The sequence below is a fragment of the Aptenodytes patagonicus genome, chromosome 1 (assembly GCF_965638725.1).
Source record: "Aptenodytes patagonicus chromosome 1, bAptPat1.pri.cur, whole genome shotgun sequence".
NCBI classification, from domain to species: Eukaryota; Metazoa; Chordata; class Aves; order Sphenisciformes; family Spheniscidae; genus Aptenodytes; species Aptenodytes patagonicus.
The window spans coordinates 2647000-2663922 of record NC_134949.1 but is presented as its reverse complement, the minus strand read 5'-3'; the positions used below and the strand labels follow the sequence as shown (position 1 = coordinate 2663922).

At 46.2% G+C, this 16923-nt stretch overlaps 1 protein-coding gene across 2 annotated transcripts in view; it reads right to left on the bottom strand.

Moving 5' to 3' along the window:
• Window positions 1-16923, bottom strand: part of PLXNA4 (plexin A4) — a 472614-nt gene that overhangs the window by 57586 nt on the left and 398105 nt on the right. For both annotated transcript variants that reach the window (XM_076346806.1, XM_076346900.1), the window contains exons 15-19: window positions 14824-14960; window positions 12974-13141; window positions 7178-7271; window positions 4496-4735; window positions 3512-3658 (exon numbers count right to left, since the gene is read on the bottom strand). In XM_076346806.1, the coding sequence (XP_076202921.1) occupies window positions 3512-3658; window positions 4496-4735; window positions 7178-7271; window positions 12974-13141; window positions 14824-14960 (786 nt within the window). The remainder of the gene's footprint in view (window positions 1-3511; window positions 3659-4495; window positions 4736-7177; window positions 7272-12973; window positions 13142-14823; window positions 14961-16923) is intronic.

Genomic DNA, 16923 nt, shown 5'->3' with positions numbered 1-16923 from the left:
GGGATGGGGTCTAGAAAGTTAACAATGTCCACAATGAGAAATGAAACTAAACCTAAGCTCATCTGACCAGGTAAAAAAGTTTCAAGGTGACCATTCCTGTAGCATGACATTGATGACTTGTAGAGCATCTTCAGTGGCCTAGGAACAACCTAGCACCCATGTTAGTTGAGGGCGCAACGGTAACTAGTTTTCCCATCTATTCTAAGAGACAAGGTCCAACTCCCTTATAAAGCCTGCAAAAGGCAGAGATTTGGTCTTGGTATGTGGCATGCTCAACTGAGAAGACAAACTGCCAAACTCACATGCTAATCTAAGCACTGAAAGCTATTGCCTTTTGCCCTAGACCACTGTCCCAAATCCTCCCAGCAAAATTTGCTCACCAGTTTGCACAATTTCCTCCCTCTATAATGAATAGATTCATTATATTTCATTTTCTGTTTCCGACAGTGACCCTTTTCCTCCAAGCCTCGTAGTCAGATGAGTCCAGGCAAGGAGTATCAGACTAGAATCAAACAACCCCGTCCCAATCCCCAGTGCAGGTCTGCGCTCAAAGCTCGCAGAACAGCCCATCTCCATGGGTGGGTTTCCTCTCACCAAACATTCGACATGCACATCTGAGTTAGACATTACAGTATGCTTTCAAAGTCAATACAAAGAAAAAGCACTTTCAGTATGTGATTTATGTGAGCTGCTTTTGACACCTGCTTTGACATTAGGATGAGATGTTTTATTCAGTGGAAGTTCCCATTTCTCTCCATTAACTATAAGGGGATCTAGACTCCTAGAGGTAGGTGTCTAACAAAGTTAGCCCCAGTGCGTTCCTTTCTAAAGGTGGTTTCCTGCACTGGGAAGGTCTCACGGTCCACGAATCAAACCGCCATGATCTGAGGAAATCTGTCTCTTGAAGAAGAAAGCCTGCAAGGCTGCAGTACTATTGTGAGCATTTAAAACAAAAACAAGCAAATATGTAGATATAGCCCTACTTTATTTCTTGGGCCACTGAGTGTTTTTGAAGGAAGCTATTTATACCTTCCAGAAGACTGACCATGAGCCCTCCATATTACCAAACAACAGTTTGGCCACCTGTTAAGCCCATTAATCATGAATTCATTCTAAATGGCACTATGGCAGAGCCTGGTTTTCTTCAGCAAAGTCTTAGGGACCACCTGTAGCACTTCAGTAGTTCCTGTTGTGCAAAACAACTGTGGTAGTATCTTTCCTAGTGCGAGTTTGCCCTGGACTAATATAAGGGTCTACCTTAGGATGAGATGAATTGTGCCCTGAACTTCAGTTGCTATATTTGGCCATCTCTCCCTTCACTATACAAAGAGTCCAGTGTGACTTTCTATATGTAAGTGCCTACAGTAGATACCAGCAAGCCTTCAAATGTACTCCACTTCTTCACTGCAGACCTTCTCCAACATAGTTACTCATGGATCTTCCTCGTGTCTCTTTCTTTTCCTTGGAAAAGAGCTTACCTCTGAGTTTTAGTCAATCTTTTTTAACCATTGCTCAGGCCTTTTAGTTCTTTTCTATTTTTTCAAATATGTAACTCTGTCATTGTATAAAAGATATCTGAACTAGATCAAAAACATGTTGACATCAATGTGTGTCATTGTCATTGTTCCTTCCCTTAGAAATAATCTCAGTGTTGCAATGGTTGATTCAGTCCCATGGTCCCCTCTCAGATCTAGGACACCTCACTTTGCAAGAAAGGGTTTGTTCAGCAGTTTACTCAAGGTCACACAGTAAATCGTTGGCAGAAACAGGAGGAGGACCTGGGAGAGCTACCTGTCAATTATCCTGACCATCAAAGTGACATTCATGCGAAACATGGGGATACATTTTGTACCAACCCAAGCAACAGAGATGCTGTGACATGCTGGAGGAGGCATTTCGCAACCCAGCTGTCCCCCTGGTAAGTTCCAGATGCAAAGTCCATCCTTGAGCACTGGCCTCCATCGCAGGTGACCTTTTGTATTTGGTTTCCAGCCCAGACGCTGGCAAAGGGTTGCCTCAGTGTTGGCAGTTGAACGAGAAATCTGTAACTTGCCCCTAACACTGATGCTCATTAACAGGCTTCAGTGTGATCATTTTCCCACATTTCCAGCAGCATCTCTTGTTTGATCAGCATCCTCAAAAAGGGATTATTTTTTTCTCTGTGGCTTCGCTTAAGCTGTCGCAAGCTGCAGGAGCAGGGGAGTCTTCCCAATTAGTAAGACCTGACCAGATGTTCATCCTCCCTGATCCCCAGGGGTTGTTTATTGCTCACCTGACTTTGAGTTTTCTCTCTCTAGGATTGGCTTTGTCCATCTCTGACTAACCATATGTTTAATTATATTCATGAAATTGACAGGGAACGTATATTGCCTTGTTCAAAAGCTTTGGTATTCACACAGAGAAAATCTCTCACTTCATTATTGCTCCTCTTGGAGTGTCTTAATGTGCTTTACAATGAATCGAGAGCCACAGTATATTTGCATGGCTGAAAAGGATTATTACCTCTATTTTCCAGATGACAAACTTTGGCACAGAGAAGTTAAGTAGCCAGTATGAGGTGTCCCAGCAGCAGTCACAAATGAGACCCAAAATGGTCACCATAAACTCTCTATTTTCTAAAAGTCCCCAGAAAATGCTCTTTTTAAAGAGCTATGCAGTGTGTCTCCATCGACCTCTATGAGTCTCACTGCATTGGAATGAATAAATCTGTGACAGATACAGCTTTGGGAGGGCAACAGAGAGGCGGAAAAAAGCGGATCACAAGGAATGAGTAACATTGATCGTCTGTATGTCTGATGTCAGTTGTTAGCTTTTGTTGCGTTTCTACCCACAGCTCGGTACAACTCAGATGAGTTTGCTGATGTGCTGTTTATCAAGCAACAGCACTGAGGAATGCAAATTACTGCAAGTATTTGGAGTAATTTGAAGGAGTGAATAAACCAATGGTGAGAGGAAGAGAAGCTCCTTCTGAGGTAATCACTAGGTCCATTTTTCACAGGTTCCAGGAAGGATATCCAGGAGTATACTAAGTTGTATAAATGTCAAAACCTCGAAGTCCCGTCACACTAGAGTCCATATTCTGCATTTTTTTTTTTCTCCTCTATAAAGGCAAATTTTAGCCGCCAGCATGTTAGTAATTGCTGGGGACTGTGCTGAATTTAACAAAGTATGTCATGTAGGGAACATGTTACATATATGAACTCACATGAGCATCTAGGGTTCATACAGACTGTACAAAAACAGAAGAGAGGCAAACTTTCCTAAAGGGTTTTGATTATGAAAGGTTTCTCACTGTCCATAAAGATCTCCAGGTTACTCTTCTACTCTTCTACTTCTCCAAGTTACTCTTGATGGGGATATTATATCAAGAAGGGTCCCTGATGTTTATGGGATCTACGGAAGGCACATGGTGATGCAAACTCTTGGGAGATCTCTGCCAGCTCTTCAGCATTGGTGTGCCCTCCCAACTCACCCAGGAGGGAAAGGCTGCTGAGGTTCAAGCACCACTTACCATCACCTTGTGCCGTCCAATGAGGTTTGGGGACTCGCACAGTAGCTGCACGTCTGATACGGTCACCGCACAGGGCTTCTCACCAACCAAAACGGTGTAGTTCAGCTTGGCGTTCCCTCCCGCCACTGGTGGGATCAGGTTCTTGCCCTGGATAGAAAGGAATATCACCCCCCACAAAAAAAAGCATCAGGAAAGAGTTTACCTTCTACCTCTAGTTTGTTCCTGTGACGCAAGAGTTAACATTGCACTTGACATTTGTGGTTCATCATTCGCTAACACAGACAGAAAAAGCCAATTTAGAAAGTCATGCAGAGGACAGCATGGATGGCTACAGAGTGTAATCGGTCAAAACAGCCTGTCCTGCTCCTCTCTCTCGGTAACTAAATGAGAAACACTGCATATAAATCTTGCACAAACAGGCCCTCACAAAACGTATTCAGGCAAGTAAGACAGACCTCTTTCCAAACATGCAAGAAGGTATTCTGCAGGCACAATCATTTCTTTGCATATGCACCATGTACAAGTGCTGATACGGAAATGCTCAGTCATAAAATTCCTTCTCTGTACTGCCGTCCAGGTTACAGAAATGTCAAAGGACTAGTATAGGATTTAACCAGGGGTGAGAGGAATGTCTTGAAAACCCAAGAAAGAAATAGACTTGGGTATTTAATTGCCAGCCCTGTTGCAGTGGTAGAAAACGTTCTTCTCTGGCGAACAGCAGTGGGTACAAATTTAGGCTCTACACAGGTAGCTGCAGCAGGAGTTTATATTTTTTAGTTATGGGTATTGGCAGGTGCTGAGCAGTGATTTGTGTTTGCAGATGGTGACTCTGATATGATGCGATATGTTAGGTGCAATGAGTGGAGAAAATCTCTGGGATGCAATCGGGATGCCACTGTGATTCATGGGGTGCTGGCAGACACAGAGAGGCAATAGGCAGCATGTGTTTGTCCTTCCTCATCCAGGCCTTGGTCCCCATCTCACCTTCAGTATGATGGGACTTCCCGGCTTCAGCTCCAGGATCCCTGAGGGATTGAAAACTTCAAAGATTGGGTTTGGGTAGTAGGTGAAGTTGGTTTTGTTCAGAATCAGCAGGGACTGCACGTTGTCAAGAATGAAGCCAAACTCTTCTGGACGCTCAGCGAGCTCAGACTGGTGATTGGGGTCAACAGCCAGCGCCGGAGCCTGGCAGGTCATCTCCGTGCTGTTCTGCACCTCGCAGTTCTGGAGAAAGAAACCCAACACGAAGGAGTGTTTATGGAAAATGCCCCCAGCCCTCCTGGTGGGCAAATACCTCCCAGTGAAATGCTAGCCTACCTACGGCTGGAGGACAGGGAGGAGCAGACCCCTTTGGTTATCATGAGACAGGCTGGTGCTCCCCTGCTTCAAAACATGCCCCATACCCATCAGACAAGCGAGGCTGGGGAGGAAAGCTTTGCCAGGGCAGATGGGTGGAACAGTTTGCAATGCAACTGGGCATCCTGTGCCTCTTCCCTGAGGGAGCTCAGCCTCTGGGGCTGCCAGTGTCACCATCTTCCCCTAACCTCATTTCCTTCTGGAAATAGAAAGTTCTTCCTTTTTTTGTACAGCAGAGACTAGTCAAAGCCTCACTATTGCCCTGCAATTAGCTCTCACACTCTGGGGATCACTCCAAAAGTGTATGTCCAGTGCATGCTCAGTTGTGCCCAGGATTCCTGTTTGAACATCAGGTTACCTGAAATGAAGCCCAGGAAGCTGGAGTGGTGAAGACAGTGGGGTAGGTCTCAGGAGACCCTGAAGTTGGCTTCCAGCCCTGCCAAAGACCTGCGTCTTTTGTGTATTTGAGAAATGGGTAATATTATCCTGACCCTCATTTTAAACAACTAGGAATTAGATGTCTGGTTGTCCTTCAGGATCTGAGCCTTCATCTTTCTACATCGTGGCTGCTAGCACAATGCATCCTGGTCTCACCAGGAGCCAACAGGCTCTGTGGGGAAACAGCACCAGCTCCATGGGATCCCAGCTGTGCTTGATATGAGAATCTTCTCCAAACTAGTCTGATACCTCCAGCATTGAGAGCACACTCATTATCACAGCTAGCATAGCTCAAGCATTAATATTGCTTTGGCTCAAATCAATCAAGAGATAAGTGACTTGGACCAGCCAGTTTCATATTGCAAAATAAGTCAGATATTCTTTTCTGCAACAGCTCTTACAAGGAAGAAAAGGCAGAGGAGTGCTTCCCAGCACAAAACTGGTGGGCAGTTCTACGTAAGCATGTGTGAGATGATGAATAGGCTTCATCATCTGCACAATGGCATGATTGTTTGAGACCACTGTGTCAGGCAAGAGCTGGAGTCTGCTGGAAGAATAAGATGAAGTCATGTAGGCTTCTAATTCTGCAGGAAAGCTAGCTAAGTGTTTGGCTGTGCTGTACCAGGAAATACAACATGTTACCAAAACGTACCTATGAATACACATAATCAGTTGGATCCGGGTTTTCCCAGAGTTCATGAGGGACTGGAAGACTGCCATTCAAGATTCACATCAGACACAGAAACCGATCTCAACAGATATTTCCTGAATCTGGTGAGGTGTGAGAAGTGACAAAATTGCTTTGGATTTGGCTTTATGCAGGGAGATATTAGTTCATGGCAGAGCTGGGATAAGACCAAGACACAGGTTTCTCAATTTGCCAACTGGAGATGCAAATGAATCTACCCCATATTCCTGCATTTTCTTTTTGGATCTACCACAGTTTCACCATTGTTCATGTGGCAGTAGACAATTTTAACGTCCGCAAAGTGCTTTGAGAACCTTGAGTGGAAAGCCCAAGGATTAATCTTAAAACCTGAGAAATGCAGAGGATCTGGACTTTCTACCCCCACCCCAGTTAGTCCCTCTGTATTTTTTACTTTTTGAGCCTCTTCTTCTGGGATGCTCTTTCACACTTGGTCCCAGGAATTGCCCATACACAGCCAACACCCTTTCAGATGCTGTTGCATGGCCCCATCCTCTAACCTACTGTAGGTACCAGCAGATGCTGCCTGCTCCTGGATTTACTAATTGGAGGTGCTAAACTTGCACATTTTACTCCTCTCTCTGGAGCTGCTCAGCAGCTACTGGTAATTGGCTCCTTCCGAGTGAATTGTCCTCCCAGAGCTTGGCAAAGCTCTGCTGGCCTGAGCTGCTTCTGATTCCTCAGTGGCCACTGAGAGCTGAATTAGGCTGTAAATCTAGCTGGTTAAACCTGGATACACTCTTGCAGGATCCCAAATAGTCCGGGGATTGGACACAATAGTAACAGAGTATTATTCACAGTCCCTTCTGATCCCTGCACACTCAGCCAATAACCTGAATTTGGGTCTACTTATGCACAGGCGTGGCTGATAAATAACGCATGGGCCAAGAGAGAGGACAGGTATCCTTGAGCCAACAGAAGAAACAGGCTCAGCAGAGACCAGGAGACCAGGAGCTGAATGACCCTTCATGACGTCTCTCTCTGTTCTTGCGTCGGTTCAGTGCTCCTTCATGGAGAGGATGGGGTAATCTTTCTGAAAGGAAGTCATGCCCTCTTTTCTGGATGCAACAGGAGATTTCAACCTCCAGAGTTGTTAGCCAGCCCCTATCACCACCTTGGACGTGTCACCTCCTGTGATTGATCCCCAGCTCAGCAGTCATACTCACATTGACATGTTCCCTTCCACCGTGCTTTGCCCGGATCTGAGGGTTTTGGATCAGGTCTAGGTGAGTTCCCCACACTGCGATGGGTGTGTTGCCACTAGAGAAGAAGAAATGAAAGAAGAGCATGAACCCAGCTAATAGATGTCAGGACGGAATGCACCAGCAATGGGTGATGTATAGTCTTAAATGTTGATTGCAAAGTGTCTGACCACATCTCACAGTCCCATAGGAAGGGAAGGAAAAAGAAAGCAAATAATTTTTCATTCATTCATAAGGGGAGAAAGAGGTAAAACCACATGCTTGCTAAAACTGCCACACCAAGCAGCATCTGGGTGTTTTTCATTGTTAAGACTCAGCAACCAGAAGCTTCAGTAATGAGAAGAAGAGCGGGAAATCTAACAGGGGCTCTTCAGAATGGTCCACAGACTACATGTCCTGTATCACTTAAGGAAGGGAGCCCAAAAAACCCTCATAGATACTGTCCTGTGCAAGCAGCTCTTGAGAGTTCAGTGCTACCTTTGTTGAGGGCTGTAGTCCCGTCTTGCATATTAAACCTGCTATAAAAACCTCACCCTGAGTAAGATAATGTCACCTCAGTGAACCCACTTCAGTGCTGCCGGGGAACCCGGTCCAGCAGCATCTAGAAGAAACAGAGCCAAAGTCTTCAGACGTGGTGTGCCTAATGCATTTGCTCAGGTTCCATTCGGTGACCCAGGCAGATAAGCTCTGCAATGTGTGTTAGATCCAACATTTGACAGAAGAGAGATTTTCAGTCATGTTGTCCCTTTGCTCGGGCAAGGACTGATTTCCTGAGAAAGCCGATATGAGCCATGACCCTTCATTTGGTAGATTTTCTTGCTTTTATAACATCTCTCTTAGCCCAGCTTAAGATGGGGAGATGTAGACAGAGCCCTTCTCATTCCCTGCAATCACTGTCACCAGAAGGAAACAGCTGTCAGAAACACCCTTCTTTCCTTTCCCTTGCACCTTCCAGCTGCAGCCAGCAGTGCTGTTTGTGGGACTTTGGGGAGCGGGGGGGAGGGAGGAAGGAAACTGCAAAGGAGCCGATGGGTGGGTTGGTTTTGAACGCCGTGTTGAGGGGAAGGGTTCACCATAGGCAGCTTTGGCCATCCCAAATCAAAACAGCATTGCTCTACCAGGGTGAGCTCTGCCTTTGCAGCGCTGTGGCGGAGGCAACGTGATGCAAGGGCTGAAAGGGTAAGAGTTATCCAAGAAAGCAAAACCTTCAGCTGTCAGGGCTCACACAGCCAGGGCAGGATGAGGAAATGTCATCAACGGACAGCCCCATCTCTGAGGGTTTCCCAGGGTGAGTAGTGCTCTCGGTTTCGGCACCTGCCTCCGTAACTCCCCTTGGAAACTGTCCAGGCTGTAGTTTATTTCCTGGAGCGCTCTGCCGAGAATGGGAGGGGAGGCCATGCGGAAATCGGTGGGATTGGGAAAAGAAAGCTCAGAATCCCTTCCCTGCCTCCAGGTAAACCTACGCATACATGAAAGGTGAAACAAGTGCATTATAAATGAGAAAACACCAGAGAATAAACACACTGTAAGGAAGAAGCCTGTGTTGGCCAACACATCTTCCCCAGTTCTGACCTTTGTTTTCCATGTTCCTCATTTATCTTCCTTTATTAATCAGATGGGGCAGGTAAGAATGAATGCAAATATACGTCTCTGCTCAGCAGTATAGCTGTCAGGTTTCAGTGAGCTGGCCACAGCTAGCTGGGACTGTGCTTCAGTCCCTCTAGTTACACCCACACTGATAAACCAAAGGGCCAGGACACCAGCTCAAACACCGGCTGGTGGCCATAGATGCTGATAAGCTGTTAACAGTAGCCCAGGCAATACCTGGTCATGGTTCAAGGGATAGCAAGGGCCAGGGAGCACTCCCAACTAGCAGGAGAGATGAAGCTAAACTGCCTTTGAAGGAGGAAAGATCATTGGTGGTATGGATGAGGGCTATGCACTCTCGCTGGCTTCAGGACCAAAGAATAGACCTGGATTAGTATTTACTAGTTTAAACATAGCCTGTGTGACCAAGAAGCCTGTAAACTTGAAGTCACGAGCCATGAGCTCTGCCAAAGATCATTGTCACAACCATATCTTTCAGCAGGTGCTCCTGTGACGCTTCTCTGAGAGGTTCCTTATGGTCTTTCATACAAGCAATACCTGTACAGACTGGTCCATGGTTAGGACAACATTTGACCTTGAGTTTTGCAGAGTACCTCACGTTCTTGCTCTCTGAAACCATCAACTGTGATGGGAAATTTCTAATGGGGAATTTTATGGGGCAAAAGAACACTTTACCATTTCCATAAGATCCGCTTGGATGGTTGAGTTCTCTTGAATGCACAGGGGATCTCTTCTGAAGTCACACATCCACTTACAAGAGAGCTCCCCCTTCCTGTCTTACAGAAAAAATTCCTTCTCCCCACAATTCAACTTCACATTAAGTATTCCCGCAATCACCCAGGGAGAGCTAGCTTGCCAGAAACCAGAAGAGAAGTGTATAAACCAAGTTGTTCTTTCTCCACTGTCCTGGTTCTTTTGGATTTGTGGCTGTGGGCCTTTATAATTTTTATTTTTGTTTATTATTATTATTATGACTCTCTGCTGATTCAAACTAGAAGGGATTTTGTATCTTTACTCAGCTGAGATTTTTACATGTTCCAGATGTATCAAATGTGTGCACATATGTACAGATATATGAGTGAGTGTATATATATAGAAATCCTTTTTTATTTAATCAACCAAGTCTGTGCACACAGTTTTAAACCCAGGTGCTAAAAATTCTGTATTTGGTTTGGAAACCGAGCTTGCAGGCTCAGACCACAGTTATTAAGCCCAGCCACAGCACCGGATCAGAGAGGGGCCTTTTCTCTGAAAATAAAGCCAAAGCAGTTGTGTTTGCTGAAGACACAAAATCACCCCAAAACCCTCTCTGGCTTGCAAATCAAGCAAACACAACTGTTGCTTGCCTTTACGTGAAAACCACCAGCCACTGCCTTTTGTGTCTGCAGGTGAATACCTGGTCACGGCCACTTCTCGCCCAGGTTGGATCAGAGCCCAGAGAGATGCTACTGCCCAGCAAAATAACAGAGGTGCCAAGACCTCTAAGCTTTCTTAAGTTAACTCCTTATTGTCCCGAAAGATCTGAGCATAATTTTCTGTCTGCAGACTCAGATAATTGCTGGACGTAACTCAGATCAAACCCAGATCAAAAGTATTAATGGAGCCTCATAAAATTCTAGTTACCTGCCAGCCCAGTGTGACTCTTTTTTTTTTTGGCTATGGGAGTAAATTAGCAGTAATCTTTTCTTTATTGTCTTGGAAAATGGCACTTGAGGTTTTAAGCCAGGCTCCGTACATTCATTCACTAATTTTGCAAAGCTGGTTTAGCAGCAATCATCTATCCCTCAAAACAGCTTAGCCCCACAGCCTGGAGTGATGAATCAGAGAATCGCAGTGGATTTGCTGTAATGAATCATACTGCATAACATATGCTGAGGAACAGCCTCCTCGGTCTGTCTCCAGATCCACGTGTCTTGACTAACTTATTTCTTGCCTGATTCTCAGGACTGGAGTTGGCTGCACTTTCATCCACCTCTGTGTGGAGGCCTTACACTAGTGCTTGTCTCCGTTACGACCTGCTGGACGGAGCTCCACAGCTAACAGTTGTAGTGCTTAAAACTGTCCCCGACACCCTGAACCACAGTGGCCATCCTGGATATTGCATCTTCTCTCTCTGCACCCTCCTCCAAGGTTATGCCCCTTTGGAGTGATTCAAAAGTGCAAAAGAAAGAGGATGAAGGTGGAGGTGGGTAGGTCTGGTTAAAATTAGGCACCTGCTGCCACTCAGGTGGATGCTTTCTGCTTTCAGAGACACCGAAGAGAGCAAAGGGTAGAGGTTGTACCTGAATGATGAGACAGGTAGAGTCCCAGTTATCCATCCTAGCAGCTACACACCCTGCAGCTAAGCTGGCACCCACTATACAAGCACCTCTTCTTAATTTCCTTTATGCTGGGAGGTGGGATGGGAGATCCAAGGCAGCAAGCAACGGGATGCAGAGTCTCTGCACCCCCAGGCTGGGCAAAGCTTTGCCAATACACCTGAAGTATCTCCTTGGCTGCTTCTTCGTCTCTTGCTGGCAGCTTCAGTAGAGAAACCAAAGAGCAAATGGACCCCGGAGAACTTCTCCTCCCACCTCCCAGCCAGACCTGAGGCCAGGTGGAGGAAGGTCCCCATGCTGCAACTTTCCTGGGGATAACGGGGGAATCCACTCTCCTAGGCTGTCAATCTTGCACCTTTCAACCGGCACTGAACGCACTTTAATAAAGAAGGGAGTAAAGCGATTTCTCATTTCACTGATAACCTGAACTCCGACTGAAAATAAAACCCCCAAATGGAAAATCCAGACACTAAAGCTTCAAGCCCAATGTGCAAAGATTCAATCCGGCTAAATCGGTAAATTCCCTCACGGTAATTAAAGGCGCTAATTGATTTGTGAAAACATCTTCTGGATGGGAGCTGAACTGGGGGGATTTACAAGCCCTGCTCCTAATCCCCAGATACTCCAATCAGTCCGGTTTGACAGGGGAGCAGAGAGCTGCCATGGGTGAATGAGGGGAGAGTAAGATTTCTTATTTTGTATCTCTTCAAGGAAATACTAGTGCATTTAATGGCCAATTTCTCTCTTCCCGAAGCCTTTTCTACAGGCTTCTGAGAGCATGTGGGTATCACTTTGATGCTTTCCACAACCAGGGCAAATGCTCTTCTCAGACACCTTCCCCTGAACCCTCTGAATTCACCAAAGCAGCATCAATAGGGTGAAGATAAAAAGGGATGCCTAACGAGGAGGAAGGCCCTTTGATAGGGCAGAGACCAGAGCTCCCTTTGTGCTTCATCTCAGGAGACAGCCCTGGGGCTTTCAGGTGTGGCAGCCAAACAAGCAACGCTTAGTCCTAAGCCAGCAAGTACCTGAAGGCTGTGGGAAAGGTAAGAACTGCTGCTTTCAAACCCAAGGGAGATTCACTTCTCTAAGCACAGTGACGACATTTATGCCTGGGTTTAAGAGATCAGTGACTGGTCCTGCTGCCATGCAAAGCTGTGGAGCCAGCCCAGTGGGGCCCAAAACACGGTCATGACCAGAAATAGTAGGAATTGCAGCTTTTAGGGATACAACTGCATAGTTTAACCAGCCCCAGTGGTCTAATATTACTCAGACAGGGAGCATCCTGGTGCTGGAGATAAACCCCAGGCTGCAGTAACGAGGGAGAAAGCTTCAACACTAGGTTGGAGACCTGCTGCTCCTGCCTTTGTAATTAAAGCATGGAGTCTCCAAGGCAAGCTTCTGGTGAGCATTGGCAGCTGGATTTTGCTGCTTTAAGCCAGGAAGCTTTGCTCTGCTAAGTGAAGACGGGGTGCAGGATCATTTAGACTTGGACCACGCAGGGTTTGTTTGCAGAAAGGACCCTGCTCCTGTCCATCCCTCACTAGACTGTGGAAATTTTGTCCCGGGGTACACCTGAGCACAGACACACATTGAGCATCGAAGGTGTTACACTGAATGCACAATGCACTGCTGGCCTGTTAGGTCTTCCGAGGAGGCAAGTCCACCAGAACTCATGGTTCGTGGGCTCTGGGAAGTAGCTCTACACAAATCTATTTCTTAGTGAACACAATGCTTGGAAAGCACTTTTCTGTATCAAGGACCAACACGAACACACCAGTGCTGCATCAGAAAATTAAGGGCAGGTGGTGGGAGGTGTCCATGGGCTGCTTACCTGAAGATGCTCCACTCAGGCTCAATCCTCAGGATAGTTGGATCCTCCACATATTCATACTGCAATTCCTGATGTATCTTGGCCTTGTCCACTCTCACGGACACCTTCACCTTCTCAAAGCCTTCATCTGAGGCAGTGGTGTTACAGACAATGTGCTTGGTGGATCTCCTGTGAGCAGAAGCAAGTAAATATAACCCGGGTGCTATCAGCAGCAAACCAATGGTGCCAAAAACAGAGCCCAGCTACTTACTCTTATGTCCTGTGACCTTAACCTATGCACTGTGAAGTGGTGAAACACACTGCTACAGCGATATGCTGTGAATCATGTGACACATCTATCCGAGGAAGTGGCATTGCCTTTTCACTAGTTTAAACAAAACCACAAGAGCCACCATTTCTCAGGTCTCAGGGTGAAAACTGAACCCCAAGGGAAGTGCAACGCAGACCTCTCTCCAGGAGTATTTCTGTGATTAAATACTTGATGGATGTTTCCTTCCTGCCTGCAGACAGATGCAGCAGCAGCAGCTGCTCATAAAAAGGGGTGTTTGCACCTCAGCTTTCCAGTCTGGGATAATAAAGCTTACTTTGCATTAGGACTGTAAGCCTCATTTAAGTGCAGTTTGCAGCGTGCCTGGGACCTTTGCATGGAAGGTGCTAATATAGTGGGAAGCATTTTATGATTATACTCAAAGAGGATTCTGCATAAACCTCTCCTTTTGGGCAGGGCTTAAAACCAGCTCCGGGTCTTAATTTTGCAGTGGCCCTTACCTTCCATAAAGAGCCAAAAATCCAGGCTCCAAACACCCTCAATCTCCCCAGTCCTGTGATTTGTGACGCAGCCTCATCTTATACCCCTAGAAAGGATAAAGCAGGGTTCATCCTTCCCTTGCAGCACGGCACTTGCCTTCACTGACTGCACCTCCCAGGTGCTCTCCAAATTCCCCTGAAAGACCACGCTCAATGCCTCCTAAAACTCCCCAGTCTCTTCAGTAAGCATCTCCAAGCAGCTGTGGTTCCCACTTGGCCTTTTAAATCACAAGCTGTGACTTCACCCTCTTGAATTATAGATGCTGAATCACACCACAGTCATGACGGGTGGCTAAACAGGATCCCCACAGCCAGGAGAGGGAAGGGCATTGCCCCAAGAGAATGGTCCCAGGTCTCCTGTGAATGAGCCCTTCTTCTGCCAAGGAGATGCTGGGAGAAATGTGCCAACTTCATCTTCAGCCTCTACCGATATTGGCAGCAAAATGTGTTGCGCTGGGTAGTTTTGAGCTGCGGGAGCCCCTGGGAACGGGATTCAGGCTCATTCTCACAGGGATCAGGGAACATTCAGCAGGTAACACTGACATTAAGCTTCTCTGAACTGCAATTGAACAGGAGCCAACCCAGAGCTGAAATGTTGCAAATCATCCATTTCTTAGCACTACAGGACTATTGTGGGATAAAAGGGAGGTGTTTTAATACTTAGAACCGATGTTGTCAGATTTTCTTTGTCACCTCCACTAAAGCAGGGACATGAAAATGAATCTTTTAAATGATGTACTCCCAGAGCAAGTAGCAAAGCATGGGACCGTGGAGAATTGTAGTGAAATTTGACAAGGGGCCATGGCAAAAAGCACATCAAAACCCAATCAAAACAATGAAATAAATCCTATTCTCCCACCCCGAAACACGCACAGTAAGGTTGCACATGGTGCAGAATGCAAAAATCCCATTGCTGAATAGACGTGGCCACAGGCAAAAGAGGCACATGAGGGACAGGGTGTCTGGGCTGCAGAAGTCTCTTGACTGTAATTGCTCACACCTTTCAGACTCAAGCACATACCGTAGGAAGGACTCATCTGTACCTGTAGAAGAGGCAGGGTTGTCGCCCAAAGGTCACGATGACATTGCTGCCCGCATTAAGGTTGTTGCCTGTAATTGTCACCTGGGTGCCACCCGACACTGGTCCCCGCTTCGGCTTGAGATCAGAGAGTGTCAGAGTCTGTGAAAGCAAAGGGTTGTGTTGAAAACACAGCAGAGGAGCATAAGTACCTTCCTTCTCTCTTTTCAGTGATGGAGAGAGGTAGGCATCCCCAGGGGTTAATCATGTGTTAGCTAGACTTCAGAAGATGACCATATCTTCCGACCAAGAGAGGAGCCTAGAGTGACTCCAATATCATAGACACTCTGCTTGAATGCCAGGTTTGGTGGGATGAGTTCAGACCTAACCCCAGTCTCTTCTCCTCAGCCCTGCAAAATCAGGCCTGCCCTTGTACCCGCTCAGAAATACGCTGTGCTTGCAAAGTCAGTTCCACACCTGGAGCAGCTGGAGCCACAATCTCCCATCTCCGCTGCTTGTCTGACACAGCTCAGGTGTCTTTTTGCCATCATGCAACATCACCTCTGCAAGACAAAGCAGGTCTTGAACTGTCTGATTGGACCTTAATGAGGACCCTCCACCTCCAAACTGTGGAGCTCACAAGTGATGAAAACATTCAGGTCTTCAAAAGATTACTCTATGGATCTGACAAGGGAACAGAACCTGCTGTATAGCTCCAGAGAGATGCCTAAAAACTCCCCCTGTGCTCACGGGCTTTTTCCCTGGGAAAGAGGAGAGCTGAGGTTCAGCAGAGCATCTGAGCTGGTGTCTTGCCTCTCCCACATGCCCACCGCATGACCCCAAATCTTTCTCTTTTTCTTATCGGACATGGATGCTGAGACAGTCTAGTACTGCACCGATACAGCACAGCAGTGCTTATGTTGAAATGTATTCTGAAATACTACAGCCACAAAAGGAGCACTTTCCAGATGAACACCTTTTTCCTTTTTCTGCTGATTTTCCAAGCTTCTTTTCCAAACACAACACCATGCTGTGTTAATATATCAAAAAGGGGCACAATTCCTTTAGGGGCCCCAAATCTCAAACTCCTTTTTCTTACCGTCCTGCTCTCCCTTCTTCCCAAAATCAAGATAAAATACTTGCACTCTGAAGGCACAGATCACCCTGTTACCACAATGCAGAGAGGAGACATCCATTTTCAGGGAGAAATTTGGAGTTACAGTTTATTCTTTCATTTGCATTTTAATAGAAAAACTTTCCACTCAGTCCCAAGTGAAAAGCTACTATATGCATCTAAATGAAGATTATTTTTCCCCCTTCTCTTTAAGAATGATGACACAAATGCTTGAAGCTCTCCTCAGCTCCTCTGAACGAGCAGGTACATCACGCAGTCACTTTATTGAGCTTTGGAGACCATTAATCCATGTTTATAAAACCACCTGACACACACCACAGCTCCCTCTTTCACACACGCAGCGTCTTCTCTGTCCCTGTCCCCCTCTGGTTAATCATTTTGAAAAACAGCGGCGAGGTTTCCACTTTGCTTCTGTTTAAAATGCAGCTACTGCTTGGAGAAAGGGCTGAACATGAAAATCAGACGTACAGCTCTGTAGAAGAATCTATTGTCAGAGCTGGACACTTCTTGTGTTTAAACTTGACTGTTTTTGACATGATGGTTTGGAAACTGTTGCTATACTTTTCTGGGAATACTCTCTAACAGCTATTATTGGGATAAAAGATGCAGGAAGAGTATGTAGATGCAAAAGATGCACTTAGTATGTAGTGCTCCTCTATATTTTTCGGGTACCACCTCAAGCTCTGATGGCAACTCCTCTTTAGAGTCATAGAATCATAGAATCATTGAGGTTGGAAAAGACCTCTAAGATCATCGAGTCCAACCGTCAACCCAACACCACCATGCCCACTAAACCATGTCCCTAAGCGCCTCATCTACTCGTCTTTTAAATACCTCCAGGGATGGGGACTCCACCACTTCCCTGGGCTGCTTCCCTATTCACTTTAATATCTTATTGAAGGCCACCACCACTAGTGCAAATTGCTGCTGACCGTGATGGCTGCTGCTGGGAGGTGACTTCCCACCTGGGAGAAAATGGTTGAGAATGGC